The sequence below is a fragment of the Oncorhynchus gorbuscha genome, linkage group LG07, assembly GCF_021184085.1.
Source record: "Oncorhynchus gorbuscha isolate QuinsamMale2020 ecotype Even-year linkage group LG07, OgorEven_v1.0, whole genome shotgun sequence".
Taxonomy (NCBI): Eukaryota; Metazoa; Chordata; class Actinopteri; order Salmoniformes; family Salmonidae; genus Oncorhynchus; species Oncorhynchus gorbuscha.
Window position 1 is genome coordinate 18,834,264 of NC_060179.1, and position 18,714 is coordinate 18,852,977.

At 44.7% G+C, this 18,714-nt stretch overlaps 1 protein-coding gene across 2 annotated transcripts in view; it reads right to left on the bottom strand.

Annotated features, from left to right (window-relative positions):
* Positions 1–18,714, bottom strand: part of LOC124039593 (dipeptidyl aminopeptidase-like protein 6) — a 389,264-nt gene that overhangs the window by 314,006 nt on the left and 56,544 nt on the right. The window contains exon 1 of one of the 2 annotated variants that reach the window (XM_046355737.1): positions 18,263–18,612. The exons of the other annotated variant lie outside the window; for it this stretch is intronic. Coding sequence (XP_046211693.1) covers positions 18,263–18,313 — 51 coding nt within the window. The 5' untranslated portion in view covers positions 18,314–18,612. Of the gene's footprint in view, positions 1–18,262; positions 18,613–18,714 lie in introns of those variants that run through there. 2 annotated transcript variants of the gene reach the window in all.

The following is an 18,714-nucleotide window of genomic DNA, read 5'->3' on the forward strand; positions in this document are numbered from 1 at the left end:
AGCTCGCATCAACGGTGTTTCCCTGCTCCGCATCGCAACCATCTCCCTCCTCTGGCTCTGAGACTGAGCCCATGCAGCTGGGAGGGATTCGCATCTCGACTAAGGAGAGGGAACGGAGGATCACCAACCGCCTGTGCCTCTATTGCGGATTTGATGGACATTTTGTTAATTCATGTCCAGTAAGAGGCCAGAGCCCATCAGTAAGCGGAGGGCTACTAGTGAGCGCTACTACTCAGGTCTCTTCATCTAGATCTTGTACTACTATGTCGGTCCATCTACGCTGGACCGGTTCGGGTGCTACATGCAGTGCCTTGATTGACTCTGGGGCTGAGGGTTGTTTCATGGACGAAGCATGGGTTCGGAAACATAACATTCCTTTCAGACAGTTAGACAAGCCTACGCCCATGTTTGCCTTAGATGGTAGTCATCTTCCCAGTATCAGATTTGAGACACTACCTTTAACTCTCACAGTATCTGGTAACCACAGTGAGACTATTTCTTTTTTGATTTTTCGTTCACCTTTCACACCTGTTGTTTTGGGTCATCCCTGGCTAGTATGTCATAATCCTTCTATTAATTGGTCTTGTAATTCTATCCTATCCTGGAACGTATCTTGTCATGTGAAGTGCTTAATGTCTGCCATCCCTCCCATTTCTTCTGTCCCCACTTCTCAGGAGGAACCTGGCGATTTGACAGGAGTGCCGGAGGAATATCATGATCTGCGCACGGTCTTCAGTCGGTCCCGAGCCAACTCCCTTCCTCCTCACCGGTCGTATGATTGTAGTATTGATCTCCTTCCGGGGACCACTCCTCCTCGGGGTAGACTATACTCTCTGTCGGCTCCCGAACGTAAGGCTCTCGAGGATTATTTATCTGTGTCTCTTGACGCCGGTACCATAGTGCCTTCTTCCTCTCCGGCCGGGGCGGGGTTCTTTTTGTTAAGAAGAAGGACGGTACTCTGCGCCCCTGCGTGGATTATCGAGGGCTGAATGACATAACGGTTAAGAATCGTTATCCGCTTCCCCTTATGTCATCAGCCTTCGAGATTCTGCAGGGAGCCAGGTGCTTTACTAAGTTGGACCTTCGTAACGCTTACCATCTCGTGCGCATCAGAGAGGGGGGACGAGTGGAAAACGGCGTTTAACACTCCGTTAGGGCATTTTGAGTACCGGGTTCTGCCGTTTGGTCTCGCCAATGCGCCAGCTGTTTTTCAGGCATTAGTTAATGATGTTCTGAGAGACATGCTGAACATCTTTGTATTTGTCTATCTTGACGATATCCTGATTTTTTCACCGTCACTCGAGATTCATGTTCAGCACGTTCGACGTGTTCTACAGCGCCTTTTAGAGAATTGTCTCTACGTAAAGGCTGAGAAGTGCTCTTTTCATGTCTCCTCCGTTACTTTTCTCGGTTCCGTTATTTCCGCTGAAGGCATTCAGATGGATTCCGCTAAGGTCCAAGCTGTCAGTGATTGGCCCGTTCCAAGGTCACGTGTCGAATTGCAGCGCTTTTTTAGGTTTCGCTAATTTCTATCGGCGTTTCATTCGTAATTTCGGTCAAGTTGCTGCCCCTCTCACAGCTCTTACTTCTGTCAAGACGTGTTTTAAGTGGTCCGGTTCCGCCCAGGGAGCTTTTGATCTTCTAAAAGAACGTTTTACGTCCGCTCCTATCCTCGTTACTCCTGACGTCACTAGACAATTCATTGTCGAGGTTGACGCTTCAGAGGTAGGCGTGGGAGCCATTCTATCCCAGCGCTTCCAGTCTGACGATAAGGTTCATCCTTGCGCTTATTTTCTCATCGCCTGTCGCCATCTGAGCGCAACTATGATGTGGGTAACCGTGAACTGCTCGCCATCCGCTTAGCCCTAGGCGAATGGCGACAGTGGTTGGAGGGGGCGACCGTTCCTTTTGTCGTTTGGACAGACCATAAGAACCTTGAGTACATCCGTTCTGCCAAACGACTTAATGCCCGTCAAGCTCGTTGGGCGTTGTTTTTCGCTCGTTTCGAGTTTGTGATTTCTTACCGTCCGGGTAGCAAGAACACCAAGCCTGATGCCTTATCCCGTCTGTTTAGTTCTTCTGTGGCTTCTACTGATCCCGAGGGGATTCTTCCTTATGGGCGTGTTGTCGGGTTGACAGTCTGGGGAATTGAAAGACAGGTTAAGCAAGCACTCACGCACACTGCGTCGCCGCGCGCTTGTCCTAGTAACCTCCTTTTCGTTCCTGTTTCCACTCGTCTGGCTGTTCTTCAGTGGGCTCACTCTGCCAAGTTAGCTGGTCATCCCGGTGTTCGAGGCACTCTTGCGTCTATTCGCCAGCGATTTTGGTGGCCGACTCAGGAGCGTGACACGCGCCGTTTCGTGGCTGCTTGTTCGGACTGCGCGCAGACTAAGTCGGGTAACTCTCCTCCTGCCGGTCGTCTCAGACCGCTCCCCATTCCTTCTCGACCATGGTCTCACATCGCCCTAGACTTCATTACCGGTCTGCCTTTGTCTGCGGGGAAGACTGTGATTCTTACGGTTGTCGATAGGTTCTCTAAGGCGGCACATTTCATTCCCCTCGCTAAACTTCCTTCCGCTAAGGAGACGGCACAAATCATTATCGAGAATGTGTTCAGAATTCATGGCCTCCCGTTAGATGCCGTTTCAGACAGAGGCCCGCAATTCACGTCACAGTTTTGGAGGGAGTTCTGTCGTTTGATTGGTGCGTCCGTCAGTCTCTCTTCCGGGTTTCATCCCCAGTCTAACGGTCAAGCAGAGAGGGCCAATCAGACGATTGGTCGCATACTACGCAGCCTTTCTTTCAGAAACCCTTCGTCTTGGGCAGAACAGCTCCCTGGGCAGAATACGCTCACAACTCGCTTCCTTCGTCTGCTACCGGGTTATCTCCGTTTCAGAGTAGTCTGGGTTACCAGCCTCCTCTATTCTCTTCCCAGCTTGCCGAGTCCAGCGTTCCCTCCGCTCAAGCGTTTGTCCAACGTTGTGAGCGCACCTGGAGGAGGGTGAGGTCTGCACTTTGCCGCTACAGGGCACAGACTGTGAGAGCCGCCAATAAACACAGGATTAAGAGTCCTAGGTATTGTTGCGGCCAGAGAGTGTGGCTTTCCACTCGCAACCTTCCTCTTACGACAGCTTCTCGTAAGTTGACTCCGCGGTTCATTGGTCCGTTCCGTGTCTCCCAGGTCGTCAATCCTGTCGCTGTGCGACTTCTTCCGCGACATCTTCGTCGCGTCCATCCTGTCTTCCATGTCTCCTGTGTTAAGCCCTTTCTTCGCACCCCCGTTCGTCTTCCTCCCCCCTCCCGTCCTTGTCGAGAGCGCACCTATTTACAAGGTACATAAGATCATGGACATGCGTTCTCGGGGACGGGGTCACCAATACTTAGTGGATTGGGAGGGTTACGGTCCTGAGGAGAGGAGTTGGGTTCCGTCTCGGGACGTGCTGGACCGTTCACTCATTGATGATTTCCTCCGTTGCCGCCAGGCTTCCTCCTCGAGTGCGCCAGGAGGCGCTCGGTGAGTGGGGGGGGTACTGTCATGTTTTGTCATTTATTATCATGTCTTGTCCCTGTGCTTCCCATTCTATTCGTTTCCCTCTGCTGGTCTTATTAGGTTCTTTCCCTCTTTCTATCCCTCTCTCTCCTCCCTCCCTCTCTCGCTCTCTCTTCTCTCTATCGTTCCGTTCCTGCTCCCAGCTGTTCCTATTTCCCTAATCATCATTTAGTCTTCCCACACCTGTTCCCGATCCTTTTCCCTGATTAGAGTCCCTATTTCTCTCCTTGTTTCCCGTACCTGCCCTGTCGGATCCTCATATATAATTCACCGTGCTGTGTCTATGTTTTGCCCTGTCGTGTCGTGTTTCCCTCAGATGCTGCTGCGTGGTGAGCAGGTGTCTGAGTCTGCTAGGTTCAAGTGCCTTCCCGAGGCAACCTGCAGTTCTCGATCAAGTCTCCAGTCTGTTCTCGTCTTTACGTGTAGTATTATGCTTTTTGTTTTGTAAAGTTTATTCTGGATTAAATACTCTGTTTTCGCCAAGTCGCTTTTGGGTCCTCATTCACCCGCATGACAGACACATCTCAACATCAACTGTTCGGGAGGAGACTGTGTGAATCAGGCCTTCATGGTTGAATTATTGCAAAGAAACCACTACTAAAGGATGCCAAGAAGAAGAAGAGACTTACTTGGGCCAAGAAACACGAGCAATGGACATTAGACCAGTGGAAATCTGTCCTTTGGTCTGATAAGTCAGAATTTGAGATTTTTAGTTCCAACCTCTGTGTCTTTGTGAGATGCAGAGTAGGTGAACGGAAGATCTCTGCTTGTGTGGTTCCCACCATGAATGGAGGAGGAGGTGTGATGGTGTTTTGCTGGTGACACCATCTGTGATTTATTTAGAATTCAAGGCACACTAAACCAGCATGACTACCACAGCATTCTGCAGCAATACACCATCCCATCTGGTTTGGGCTTAGGTGGAACTATCATTTGTTTTTCAACAGGACAATGACCTCCAGGCTATGTAAGGGCTATTTGATCAAGAAGGAGAGTGATGGAGTGCTGCATCAGATGTTCTGGCCTCCACAATCATGCAACCTCAACCCAATTGAGATGGTTATGGATGAGTTGGACCGCAGAGTGAAGGAAAAGCGACCAACAAGTGCTCAGCATATGTGGGAACTCATTCAAGACTGTTGGAAAAGCATTCCAGGTGAAGCTGGTTGAAAGAATGCCAAGTGTGTGCAAAGCTGTCATCAAGGCAACGGGTGGTTACTTTGAAGAATCTCAAATATGAAATATATATTTTGGTTACTACATGATTCCATATGTGTTATTTCATAGTTTTCATGTCTTCACTATTATTCTACAATGTAGAAAATAGTACAAATAAAGAAAAACCCTTGAATGAGTAGATGTGTCCAAACCTTTGACTGGTACTGTATATATACACATATTTATTTTAATTTTAAATGGCACAATGATTCTCTACACAATGACTGCTTGTTCAGTCACATTAACTGAAATTAGGCAAACTATTAGAATTTAAGCAACCAGGAAATGGCAGAATATTTTTGGAAAATTGCACCTTTAACCTACCTGGCACGCAGGCGTCCCATCTAGAGCTCTGGAAATGCAAATGCGCTATGCTAAATGCTAATAGTATTAGTTAAAACTCAAACGTTCATTAAAATACACATGCAGGGTATTGAATTAAAGCTACACTCGTTGTGAATCCAGGCAACAAGTCAGATTTTTAAAATGCTTTTCGGCGAAAGCATGAGAAGCTATTATCTGATAGCGTGTAACACCCCAAAAGGGGACGTAAACAAAATAATTAGCATAGTCGGCGCTACACAAACCGCACAAATAAAATATAAAACATTCATTACCTTTGACCATCTTCTTTGTTGGCAGTCCTAGATGTCCCATAATCACTACTGGGTCTTTTTTTCGATTAAATCGGACCATATATAGCCTAGATATCGATCTATGAAGACTGTGTGATAAACGGAAAAAAATAGCATCTTATAACGTAACGTCATTTTTTTTTAATTAAAAAAGTCGACAATAAACTTTCACAAAACACTTCGAAATACGTTTGTAATGCAACTTTAGCTATTAGTAAACGTTAATAAGCGATCAAATTAATCACGAGACGAAGCTTTTTCTATAGGGGTCCGTCTTGAAATACTGTCCGTGTATTTCTCAACCAAAATATCCGGTCGGAGACCTGAAGAAAAAGCCTGTCTCTTGTTCGTTTGACCAAGAAACAAAGAATTGGCAAATGACAAGACTGTTGACATCGTGTGGAAGCTGTAGGTACTGCAACCTCAGCCCTATTTAATGTTGTTCGCCCATAACAATGGGTTGAAGCGGCGGATGGATATATTTTTCCACTTTCAGTGATCAGATTTTCCTGCACTTTTCGATGAAACGCACGTTCTGTTATAGTCACAGCCGTGATTTAACCAGTTTTATAAAGTCTGAGTGTTTTCTATCCACACATACTAATCATATGCATATACTATATTCCTGGCATGAGTACATTTACATTTACATTTAAGTCATTTAGCAGACGCTCTTATCCAGAGCGACTTACAAATTGGGTAGCAGGGCGCTGAAATGTTGCACGATTTTTAACAGAATTTTCGAAAAATTAGGGGGTAGGAGGAAGAGGTTAATCCAGGATCGTAACACATTTTCAGTGTAAACTTAAAAGACTAAAACCAGATATAAAGTATGTAGAAAAGATAATGGCGCCATATATTTTTTAATAAGATCATCTTTGAGAACTATCAATCAAATTAAGACTAGACAGTCAGGGAGAATCTCAAATGTAAAAAATGCCATGGCATGGGGCCCCCATTGATTTTTCTGTAATGTTTGAGTCACTAAGGTAGCATAAGCCCTAGGTATAAGACATGGAAAAATGTATAGAATTGCTGGAAATTTGCTTTGAAACTGCAATTTTCCTTTTAGCCACATGAATTGCGGTAAATTGCAAATCCTAATATCAAAAAACCCATTACATTTTAACGCCACATGTAACTATCTAGGCTGGGGAAATACTGGTTTCCATAGCAAAGCTCTCCTATTATTTGAATAATTAATTAAATATATGGCTATTCCCCCAGTCCCTATCCTGAGTTGAAAACATGGAGGCAGAAATGGAGGAAAAAAGGCACCATGAAATATTAATCTACCGTAAACTCGTTATTTGCTGGGAGCGCCCGGCACGTTCTTGCCCGGCTAAGCAGTGATTGATTTCTTTGGATTGGGGAGTGTGTGCAACAGACAGAAATGCCATAGTTGTGTGTGCGTGTGCGTGCATGTGTGCGTGTGTGTGTCTGTGTGTGAGAGAGGAGGGGTGGGGTAGGGTAGGGAGATAAAATGCTTCTGGATGTGTCTGAGGTTTTATGTGGGTCACTGTTTCCCTGTCACAGCAGCAAAGAAGGAATAAAATGTTTTCATTATCAACCACTCAGAATTCCGTTTCTAAGCAGCAATTCTAAATTCTGTATCTTAAGCAGCAATTCAAAATTCTGTTTCTAAACAGCAATTTCTCTGAGTGGATAAAATAAACAGATCAACTCTGAAATTTCCATATGCAGTTTCAGGTTAACAGAATTAAGCGTTGACTCAGTTTTCTTCACTTTAAAAAGTATGCCAAAAAGAACATTGATTTCAAAGCTTATCAACCATACAACTTTGGGCGGCAGGTAGCCTAGTGGTTAAGAGCGTTGAGCCAATAACCGAAAAGTCAACTAAATCTGTCGATTTTTCACCAAGGCACTTAACCCTAATTGCTCCTGTAAGTCGATCTGGATAAGTGTCTGTTAAATGACTAAAATGTGAATGTAAACTCTGTGCACAAGGACTGCTGTACAAAAACTAATTTTGTGGAAGAACTGTGCAGATGCAAACTTTGGTAACGGAATTACAGTTAAATCTCCCTCAGATTTTGTTATGCGACTATATTTTCCAAAAACTACTAAATATCTGCTCTGTTTAAATAGTAATAGATGTCTGCAGAAAGAATTGGGTATCAGCTATGACATGGTACATTAAGTTTGAAAAAAAATCTATTTTGGTTATTGAGTCAGTAAATTTGCCGATGACACAACATTGGTAGGCCTGATCACTGAAAACGACGAGACAGTCTATAAGGAGGAGGTCAGAGACAAACTCTCCCTCAACCTGATCAAGACAAAGGAGATGATTGTGGACTACAGGAAAAGGAGGACCGAGCACGCCCCCATTCTCATCAACGGGGCTGTAATGGAGCAGGTTGAGAGCTTCAAGTTCCTTGGTGTCCACATCACCAACAAACTAACATGGTCCAAGCACAGATCCTCAAAAGGTTCTACAGCTGCAACATCGAGAGCATCCTGACTGGTTACATCACTGCCTGGTATGGCAACTGCTCGGCCTCCGACCGCAAGGCACTACAGAGGGTAGTGTGTACGACCAAGTACATCACTGGGGCCAAGCTTCATGCCATCCAGGACCTATATACCAGGCAGTGTCAGAGGAAGGCCTTAAAAATTGTCAAGCGGTACCAGAGCACCAAGTCTAGGTCTAAAAGGCTTCTAACCAGCTTCTACCTCGAAGCCATAAGACTCCTGAACATCTAATCAAATGGCCACCTAGACTATTTGCATTGCCCCCCCCTCTTTTATGCCACTGCTACCCTCTGTTATTATCTATGCATAGTCACTTTAATAACTCTACCTACATGTACATATTACCTCAATTACCTCGACTAACCAGTGCCCCTGCACATTGAGTCTGTACCGGTACCCCCAGGATATAGTCTTGCTATTGTTATTTTACTGCTGCTCTTTAATTACTTGTTACTTTTATTTCTTATTCTTATTCATATTTTTTAAACTGCATTGTTGGTTAGGGGCCTGTAAGTAATCATTTCACTGTAAGGTGTCTACACCTATTCGGTGCATGTAACTGAACATTTGATTTGAGCATGGTTTTTGACAAAGGAGTTCCACCATCAGTGTGATATGTACTGTGAAAAAACAGGAGTCGCTATCCCTGATGAAGTCTCTCCTTGGCAGCTTATTACATAGAAAAGTCTATCTGAAGTCACATGGTGGATGGAAAGTGCAGAGGGAAGCCGAGGCGTGATGCGAGTCAAGAGGGATGTAGCCCTGGCCAGTGAGCAAAGTGTCAAACTGCACTTTGTCTATCCTGTAAAACTCAGTCGACAGAACAATGTGGGGAGTTATTCAACATTGGAGGGTGGCTGTTTCAGTATAAGCGTTAAAAGTGTCCCTCATCACTTGATACCTGACTAAAGAACAGCCATTTGGAGTCAGTTGAGCATTTTCTACGCTACCTCCTGGCATACCTTGGAGAAACTTTGAGTATACTGTAGCAGTCTAAAGCTGCCGACCAGGCTGCACAGAGACATAACCCTATATGCTTTAAAATAAGACATTTTTCCTGTCAGCTTTAAGTAAAGTGTTACCAAAGTTGTATTGGGTGTATGTGACTAATACAATTTGATTTGAACTACAGTATGTGAAGTGGATTTACACCAGGTAACGGAATTACAGTATCAGATCTGTACTACATAGAAATGCAGAATTATGGACACAAATGTTATTTTCCTCATGTTTCACAAATTTGAACATCACACAGCAGCAGAGTACAGTAAATTAGAGTAGAGTTCAGTACAGTAGAGCACAGTATAGTGCAGTATAGTTCAGTACAGTAGAGCACATTACAGTGCAGTAGAGTTCAGTACAGTAAGTAGTAGAGTAAAATGTATGCACACATGACTAAGCCGCTTTGGATAAAAGCATCTGCTAAATGGCATACATTGTTATTGTTATGTTAGTAGAGTGCAGTAGAGTAGAGTACAGTGCATTAGAGTACAGTGCAGTAGAGTACAGCGCATTAGAGTACAGTGCAGTAGAGTACAGTATAGTAGAGTGCAGTATTGTACTGTACAGCACTATTGTATTGAATGGTACTGTACTCTAATGCACTGTACTCTGCTCTACCCACTGTAGAGTACTGTACTCAGTACTGTATGGTACTGTATTGTACTCTAACGTGCTCTACTCACTGTACTGTGCTATCCAAACTTGTGAAACATATATCTATAATAGGTTCAGATTAGGTCCAGTCCGGCTCGTCTTTGGACATCAACATTACTCATTGTAACCAATTGAGTTTCCGTTACAGATTTTTTGGTAATTCCGTTAACAATTTGGTATCAGAATTACGAGTTTTAGTCACTTAAAGGTGCAATATGTGGAAATCAATCAGTAATTTCCTGATTGCTAAAATTCGAATATCTCGCCAAATTTAAATTTATGTGACAAAACAAGCATTGTATAGTGTAGAGAATCAAATCAAATCAAAGTTTGTCACATGTGCCGAATGCAACAGGTGTAGACCGTACAGTGAAATGCTTACTTACAGGCTCTAACCAATAGTGCAAAAAAGGTATTAGGTCAACAATAGGTAGGTAAAGAAATAAAAACAACAGTAAAAAGACAGTGAAAAATAACAGTGGCAATCTACCATCTAAACCACTGAAATATATTTTCAGCTGTTTGAAGCTGGTGTACAAAACCGAAAAAAAAAAAACTAAACTGAAGAACGGGGAGCATAGAAACAGCGCATATAGAACAGATCTACCGCTTCTTACACTTGCTGTCAATGAGAATGACAGATCTATAACTCATATTTCCTTGGTCAGGTCACCCAAAAAGAGGATATTCGTTGGCCGGGTGTCACGCCTTGGTCATTGTATCTTGTGTTTTGTTAATTGTTTGGGTAGGCCAGGGTGTGACATGGGTTTATATGTTGTATTTCGTATTGGGGTTTGTATTAATTGGGAGTGTGTATTATTAGGGGTGTGTCTAGTTAGGCTTGGCTGCCTGAGGCGATTCCTAATTGGAGTCAGCTGATTCTCGTTGTCTCGGATTGGGAACCGTATTTAGGCAGCCTGAGTGCGCATTGTAATTCGTGGGTGATTGTACCTGTCTTTGTGTTAGTCACCAGATAGGCTGTATTAGTTGCACTCGTTTGTTGTTTTCGTATTTTCAGTTATTTCATGTACCGCTATTTTCTTCATTTAAAGTCATGAGTAACCTACACGCTGCATTTCGGTCTGACTCGCTTCAAACAGCAGACGAACAACATTACAGAATCACCCACCATTCTCAGACCGAGCAGCGTGTGAACTGGCAGGATCTAAAGGAGGACGTTGGAACGGCGCCAAGGCATTTTGCGGTTCTTCTTCTTCTCCTGAGAGACATGCTGAACATTTTTGTTTTGTCTATCTTGACGGATTTTCTCCCTTTTGTTAGCGCCTTTAGAGAATTGTCTCTACGTAAACTGGTATGGACGGCAGAAGCAGGGATTATACGACGTGGGAAGAAATCGACAGGTGGGCGGCCGACCCAGAGCGAGTGCAGGAGCCCGCCTGGGATTCCCTACAGCAATGCGAAGAGGGCTATACACGGATGGAATCGAAAAGGAAAGCACGGCTATACAGAGCGAAAACCGTAGGTAACGGGGGAAAGCGCAGAGAGAGAGTGGCAGAGTCAGGAGTCAGACCTGAGCCTACTCTCCCCTGTTAATTGTGAGGAGCAGCAATATGAGGACTTCTGGTCTTGGGAGATGATATTAGACGGAAAAGGACCCTGGGCGCAGCCGGGAGAATATCGCCGTCCCAAGGAGGAAATAGAAGTAGCTAAAGCGGAGAGGCGCGAGTATGAGGAGGCAGCACTGCGACGCGGTTGGAAACCGGAAAGTCACCCCAAAAAAAATATTGGGGGGAGGCTAAAAGGGAGAATAGTTATGCCAGGTAGGAAACCTGCGCATACTCCCTGTGCTCACCGTTGGGCTAGAGAGACCGGGCAGGCACCGTGTTATGCTATGGAGCGCACGGTGTTTCCAGTGCGGGTGCAGAGCCAGCTGCGACACATACCAGCCCTTCCTATTGGCCGGGCTAGAGTGGGCATCGAGCCAGGTAAGCTTGGGCAGGCTTGGTGCTCAAGAGCTCCAGTGCGCCTGCACGGTCCGGTCTATCCAGAGCCACCTCTACACACCAGTCCTCCGGTAGCAGCTCCCCGCACCAGGCTTCCTGTGAGTGTCCTCGCGCCAGTACCACCAGTTCCAGCACCACGCACCAGGCCTCCAGTGCGCCTCGCCTGTTCAGCGCAGCCAGTGCTTTTCTCCCCTCCTGCACTGTTGGAGTCTCCCGCCTGTTCAGCGCAGCCAGAGCCTTTCTCCTCTCCTGCGCTGCCGGAGTCTCCTGTCTGCCCAGCGCCGCCAGTGCTCCCAGTCGGCCCAGCGCGTCCAGTGCGCCTCGCCTGTTCAGCGCAGCCAGAGCTTTTCTCCTCTGCAGTAATTTCGCGCCAGGTTCCAGCACCAGCACCAGGCTCCATAGTGCTTTTCTTTCTCCTCCTGCACTGTTGGACTCCTCTCAGCGCAAAGCCAGAGCCTTCTCCTCTCCTGCGCTGCCGGAGTCTCCTGTCTGTCCAGCGCCACCAGTGCTACCAGTCGGCCCAGCGCGTCCAGTGCGCGTCGCCTGTTCAGCGCAGCCAGAGCTTTTCTCCTCTCCTGCACTGTTGGAGTCTCCCGCCTGTTCAGCTAAGCCAGAGCCTTTCTCCTCTCCTGCACTGCCGGAGTATCCTGTCTGCCCAGCGCCGCCAGTCGGCCCAGCGTCACCAGTCTGCCAGGATCCGCCAGAAGTGCCAGTCTGCCAGGATCCGCCAGAAGTGCCAGTCTGCCAAGATCTTCTAAATCGGCCTGAATCATCCAGGTCCACCAGCCAGCCAGGATTTACCGGAGCCTACTACCTGCCTGAGCTTCCTTTCAGTACTAGGCTTCCTCTCTGTACTGGGCTCCCTCTCAGTACCGGGCTTCCCCTCAGTACTGGGCTGCTTCGGTCCCGGGCTGCCCCTCTGTCCTGAGTTGCCCCTCTATCCTGAGTTGCCCCTCTGTCCCGAGTTGACCCTCTGTCCCGAGCTGCCCCTCTGTCCCGAGCTGCCCCTCTGTCCCGAGCTGCCCCTCTGTCCCGAGCTGCCCTCTGCTGCCCCTCGGTCCCGAGCTGCCCCTCGGTCCCGAGCTGCCCCTCAGTTATGTGGGGATCAGGGTGAGGACTATTAGGCCATGGTCGGCGGAGAAGGTGGATTATCCTAGGACGCGAAGGGGAGGAACTAGGACATTTATGGAGTGGGGTCCACGTCCCGAGCCAGAACCGCCACCATGGACAGACGCCCACCCGGACCCTCCCGATGTTCTTGAGGTGCGTCCCGGAGTCCGCACCTTAGGGGGGGGGGGGGGGTTCTGTCACGCCTTGGTCATTGTATCTTGTGTTTTGTTAATTGTTTGGGTAGGCCAGGGTGTGACATGGGTTTATATGTTGTATTTCGTATTGGGGTTTGTATTAATTGGGAGTGTGTATTATTAGGGGTGTGTCTAGTTAGGCTTGGCTGCCTGAGGCGATTCCTAATTGGAGTCAGCTGATTCTCGTTGTCTCGGATTGGGAACCGTATTTAGGCAGCCTGAGTGCGCGTTGTAATTCGTGGGTGATTGTACCTGTCTTTGTGTTAGTCACCAGATAGGCTGTATTAGTTGCACTCGTTTGTTGTTTTCGTATTTTCAGTTATTTCATGTACCGCTATTTTCTTCATTTAAAGTCATGAGTAACCTACACGCTGCATTTCGGTCTGACTCTCTTCAAACAGCAGACGAACAACATTATACCGGGGCTTTTACATCAACATTATTGTGTTTTGATGTATTTCTGATACATTTTAAGACTTTTTCTGGTAGATGTTTTCTAAGACCCCCTTTTCCATCTGTTTATCCACAAATCAAAGCTTTTATTTTAAGGATGGTAAATGGCTGAAAAAAATATTTATGCCTTAATTTCTCCAAAATACAGACTCTTAGCTTTCATTTGACAACCAATTTGATGTGCTCCTATGAACATCACACGTTGGTGCTCATGGGTCCTTTTAAATGGAAATGCCCATAAGTGGTACTGCACAATGCAGTACAGTACTGTATACATTTCAGCGTATAATACATTGATAATGCAGCAGATTATTATTATTTATTTGTTATCTCACATTAATGTGTTTGGATTATCAAAAAGGAGCAGGGTAACATCCCTGGAGATACAGATCGACCTATCTGACAGAACTTCAAAAATAGTGTTTTAATTATGTAAACAGCTGAGGATGATCCTTAATTACACTGCCGCTAAGGGTCCAATTGTTGTCTCTACAGAGTGACTGACTGTACAAGACTCACTTAGATATTCCTCAAGTCCTCTTGGCAGAGTCAAATAGAGATAGATCGGCGACTCACCTAAGTGCTGGGTAAACATGACATTTCAGAGGAGAGAACGTGTGCCACTTGAAAAAGAGGAAAATGAAACTTAATTCCTTTGAGATGAGTGCCCATCATTTGATAATAGAGATAACCCCCCAAATATAATGCATGTACGGCACATGCCAATTTCCTTTTTTTGCCTTTCAGACACAGTTGGAATCTTTTAGGGTTACATTTTTATATCTTTAAAGAAATAAACTGTTCATATAAGATTTTTGAAAAATGTTAAACTAACGGTTGTGCTCTCAAGCCATCAACCAGCCTGTATAAATATGTTGCATGTACAATGGTGGCTCTCTCCAGTCCTCACATGCATGGCCATTGAGAGAGACAACATTGTGTATGATGGATTCCAGCGTACCTAATGAAACGTTACAGCTGCACGATAACAGCGTTGAGAAACGTTGGCCCACTTAAAGGTCACTATAAATCACAGCCCTTGTTCCTAGACCCGCACCTCCAACGTCGTACTGGGCCGACCCCAATCAAACAAACGACGTGAGTGGCCGTGAATGCAGGCCACCCACTTAACAGGAGGGGCAACCGTTCCAATGCCTTTTATCGCAAACTGGTGCCTAGCCACTGTGGTCCTAAGTGTTTTCCCTCTGCCCTCTTTCCTCATGTCCTTTCCTTCATCCACACTGAAGGAAGGGTTCATCAAGTCAGCTAGGCTACTTGTGTGTTGCTTTCACCGATCCTGTGTTTTCAGATGCTCTGCAGATGAAGGAATGGAGGCAAGGAAAGCCACTTCAGACTGTTGGGACACGCCCATAGCTCACCAGAACTGGCATGAGATCTGTGATGAATGCATTAAGTATGTAGTCGAGCACCTAATCATGCCGAATGGTCCTCCGTCAGAACTCTCCTCATCAGCCCCAAGGGGATACAAGGAGCATAATAAACCAAACAGCTGTCTGTGGAGCCAAAATTAGGCCTTCTTCATGATTCAAATACATCTGCATTTAGTATAGGGAAGATTTCTAGAAAACAATTGAGTTTAAATTGAACATTGTATTCTTCAGAAGACACTACAACAACATGTCTATCTAATGGGCTGAGAGAAGGAATCTGAACACCTGCATCAGAACACCAGTGCAAACATACTGTAGATCAGGGATCATCAAAGAGATTCAGCCGTGTGACAATTTTTTCTTGAGTGGATGGTCGGAACATAATTACAAATAATTTGTAGACTGCAAATTGACCGCAAAGAAGCCCAAACTGATATGTTTGACTAAAACATAATAATTGCTTACATTTGATCAATGTCTTCATTATGTCTTCATTATTACTTGGGAAAATATTTATTGGATTAAAATCACTTGGAGATGATTTCCTTTTGTTTTAGTTTTTTTTTGCTCGGAAAGCTTGGGGGGGCCAAATAAAACCTGCGGGCACCCAGTTGGGGAACCCTGCTGTACATACTGTTTAAAGTCACTAAAAGGAGACATGACAAACCCTCATCATGAGTGCTCTCTCAGTGGTTTGTTTCAATTGAGACTGAGATAATAACCGCAACAGACGGGCCAGGGAGGGATGGAGACACTCGTAGTTAGTGGTTGGTATTTCTCCACTTTAAAGAGATAACACTGTGGATACAAATGCATTTCATTTCAGCCAACAGCAGAAAATCTTTAGTGGTTCGACAACACTGCCCACTGTGCCCTTGAAGGCCTGTTTTTGGTGGCAGAGAGCAACCAGCAGTAAACAGAGGAAAGTGCTGGAGGACAACCAACTTAGCTGGTTGAAAATGGATGGTCTGCCACCGACTTCCACTCGGAGCAACCTGCCAAGGAGACACACAGAGAGGGTTAGGGCCATATAAGGGGATGGTTAATGGGCTACCAGAATGGCATGGTAGGGACAGTATTATTGTTATTGTAGACATCAGGGCAACACTTTAGAGTGCTAGGTATGATGAAAGAGTTAGCTATTGGTCTTCTGGTCATTGTAGACCAGATTCACACACAATACACATTTTATAGAAGCTCAGTGTCCATTGTGTAGTAATTGATTAGTTAGTACTTTTATAAATGTATAACTAGTGTTTTTAACCCCTATTTAGAAGTGTTCAGACAGTACAGCTATTTAATTCAGTACAGAATATACAGTTGAAGGTGTTTGGAAATTGCTCCCAAGGATGAACAAGACTTGCAGAGGTCTTCAATGTTTTTCTGAAGTCTTGGCACATTTATTTTGATATTCCCATGATGTCAAGCAAAGAGGCACGGAGTTTGAAGGTAGGCCTTGAAATACATCCACAGGTACACCTCCAAATGACTAAAATGATGTCAATTAGCCTATCAGAAGCTTCTAAAGCCATGACATCATTTTCTAGAATTTTCCAAGCTGTTTATTAAAGGCACAGTCAACTTAATGTATGTAAACTTCTGACCCACTGGAATTGTGATACAGTGAATTATAAGTGAAATAATCTGTCTGTAAACAATTGTTGGAAAAATTACTTGTCTCATGCACAAAGTAGATGTCCTAACTGACTTGCCAAAACTATAGTTTGTTAACAAGAAATTTGTGGAGTGGTTGAAAAACAAGTTTTAATGACTCCAACCTAAGTGTATGTAAACTTCCGACTTCCAACTGTAGATCCCCTGGCGTGCTTCATGGTAGTCCAACGTGCATTTGAGATAGTTAGACAGGGTTTCCCTGTCATGACAGATGTGAACGCAGCATGATTCCCTATTTACCATTATTTGTCCTTCTGCCTTGAGTCAAGGCTTATTTTCCAGGAATAACAGATTTATGTGTCAGTGCAAAGCAGTCAAACTGTCAATTGTAATTTACGAGGCTTGATGGCATTTCTAATGTTACCCTATGGAGTGCACATTTTCTATCTGGCCAAGAGCTACTACCAGGTCAAATAATTTTACAGGTAAATCAATCAATCATGCGAATCAATAAATCAATTGATATTTCAATACATTGGTCCAATATTGGAAAGACAAGAGGGTGGAACAACTAAATTCTGTTCATAGTTCTGCCAAGTGAAGAATTATAAGGACAGCCAGGTTTATTTTACCTTTATTTAACTAGGCAAGTTAAGAACAAATTATTATTTTCAATGACAGCCTAAGAACAGTGGGTTATCTGCCTGTTCAGGAGGTCCTTCTGTAGCTCAGTTGGTAGAGCATGGCGCTTGTAACGACAGACCACCCATACGGAATGCTAAAGCATATATTATTATTATTATTATTATAGAATGACAGATTTGTACCTTGTCAGCTTGTGGGTTTGAACTTGCAACCTTCTGGTTGCTAGTCCAATGCTCTAACCACTAGGCTACCCTGCCGCCCCATGTAGGCTGTTGGGTTTAACAGAATGCAGGGGTTCTGGGGTTAAGTGAAAAGGTCAAGCTGACAAGGAAAATGGACTGTCGGTAGACCTGGAATTACAGCTCAATCTTCCCGCCGTCACACTATTTCTAGGAAACAGATCCAAGAATGAAATCATGCATGCTGACTAGTGATGTTGCTGTGGTGTACACTTTCCTATGCTCTTTTCAATGTTCCAATGTAAATGGAAATGTAATCTTGTCATCTTTTGATAATATACAACATATTATGTAAATATTACTAGGCAATAGTGAAGATATTCACATAAACACAGGAGCCATCTGTTAAATCCCAATTTGCTTACTTAAAAATAAAGACTGCAGGTAAGGCTTTCACACAGGGGTCCCAGGTTGTTACCTGAATGTGTATTCAGTAAAAGGAGCCAGTGACTCCTGACACCTGGAGATTGGAAATCCCAAACACATGCATAACAGAGGTACACAGCAGTTCCCTTTGGACAGACAGCAATATTCCGAGATTCACAACTTTAGGTGTGGTTTAAACGAAATGAGCCCTTCCAGGAGCTAACCTAGATAGAGCAAATGGTTAGTTCTGCCCTCAAATTTTCATAACGAGAAGAAAATATGGTTTATTATTGAACCCAGCATTAATATCAATCAGTGCCCTATGGAAAAAGAAAACTAGAAAACTTCAATAATGTAATGTTTTCGTCATTACACTTGGCGCCATTCTCATACTCAGTGCTGTAGACTATACAACCGCAAAGCACATGGGAGAGGAGGTATAATGTTAAATCATATCCCCTTGCATGGGTGTGAGCTGTCTCTAAAATAATGTCATCTCAGGCAGCAACAAGGCTACGATAAATGGGCAGACTGGCTACAGCAGAGGGGCATAATCCCATTTTAGTACAAAGAGAGTCTTAGATCACGTTTCCAATGCATTTACTATTCAGCACAGTTATTCAAACGCTCCAAACGCACGCTGAAACCAATACTTTGCAAAGACGGTTCCGCTTATAAGCGAACACATCGTTTAAAGCTGACATTTCAAATTAGCAAAACACATCTCTTACCATTACGTTTCCCTGCATTTTCGCAGTCTCAATCAGATTCTTTTCCTTCATTTCTCCGTAGAAAGGATCCTATTATTTCAGTATTTTCTCTTCGTTTGACTTTTGGATCGCTTCTGCAACTGTCTCTGTCAGTTATGCGAGACCCTGGGTTTGGCAAGTAGTTCACGAGCGGGTGGGCTTACTACGCATTGATCAGACACATGCGTTGCCTTTTTATTCAATATCCTGTTGATTAATGGCTGAGTGCGTGTCTTTTCAGTAGCTGTAAAATATGTAGCCATAAAAAAATCAGGTAACTAGAATGGTTCACAAAGTCTATCATGTATAATTTCCATAATGTGGGAGACTACCACGTCTGCTTCACATTCCCTCGAGAGGCTGGTCCAGTCCTATTTTGTTTGAATGCAACAGAAGTCCGCTCCCGGTCTCGCGCCGCTACCGAGAATTGGTCG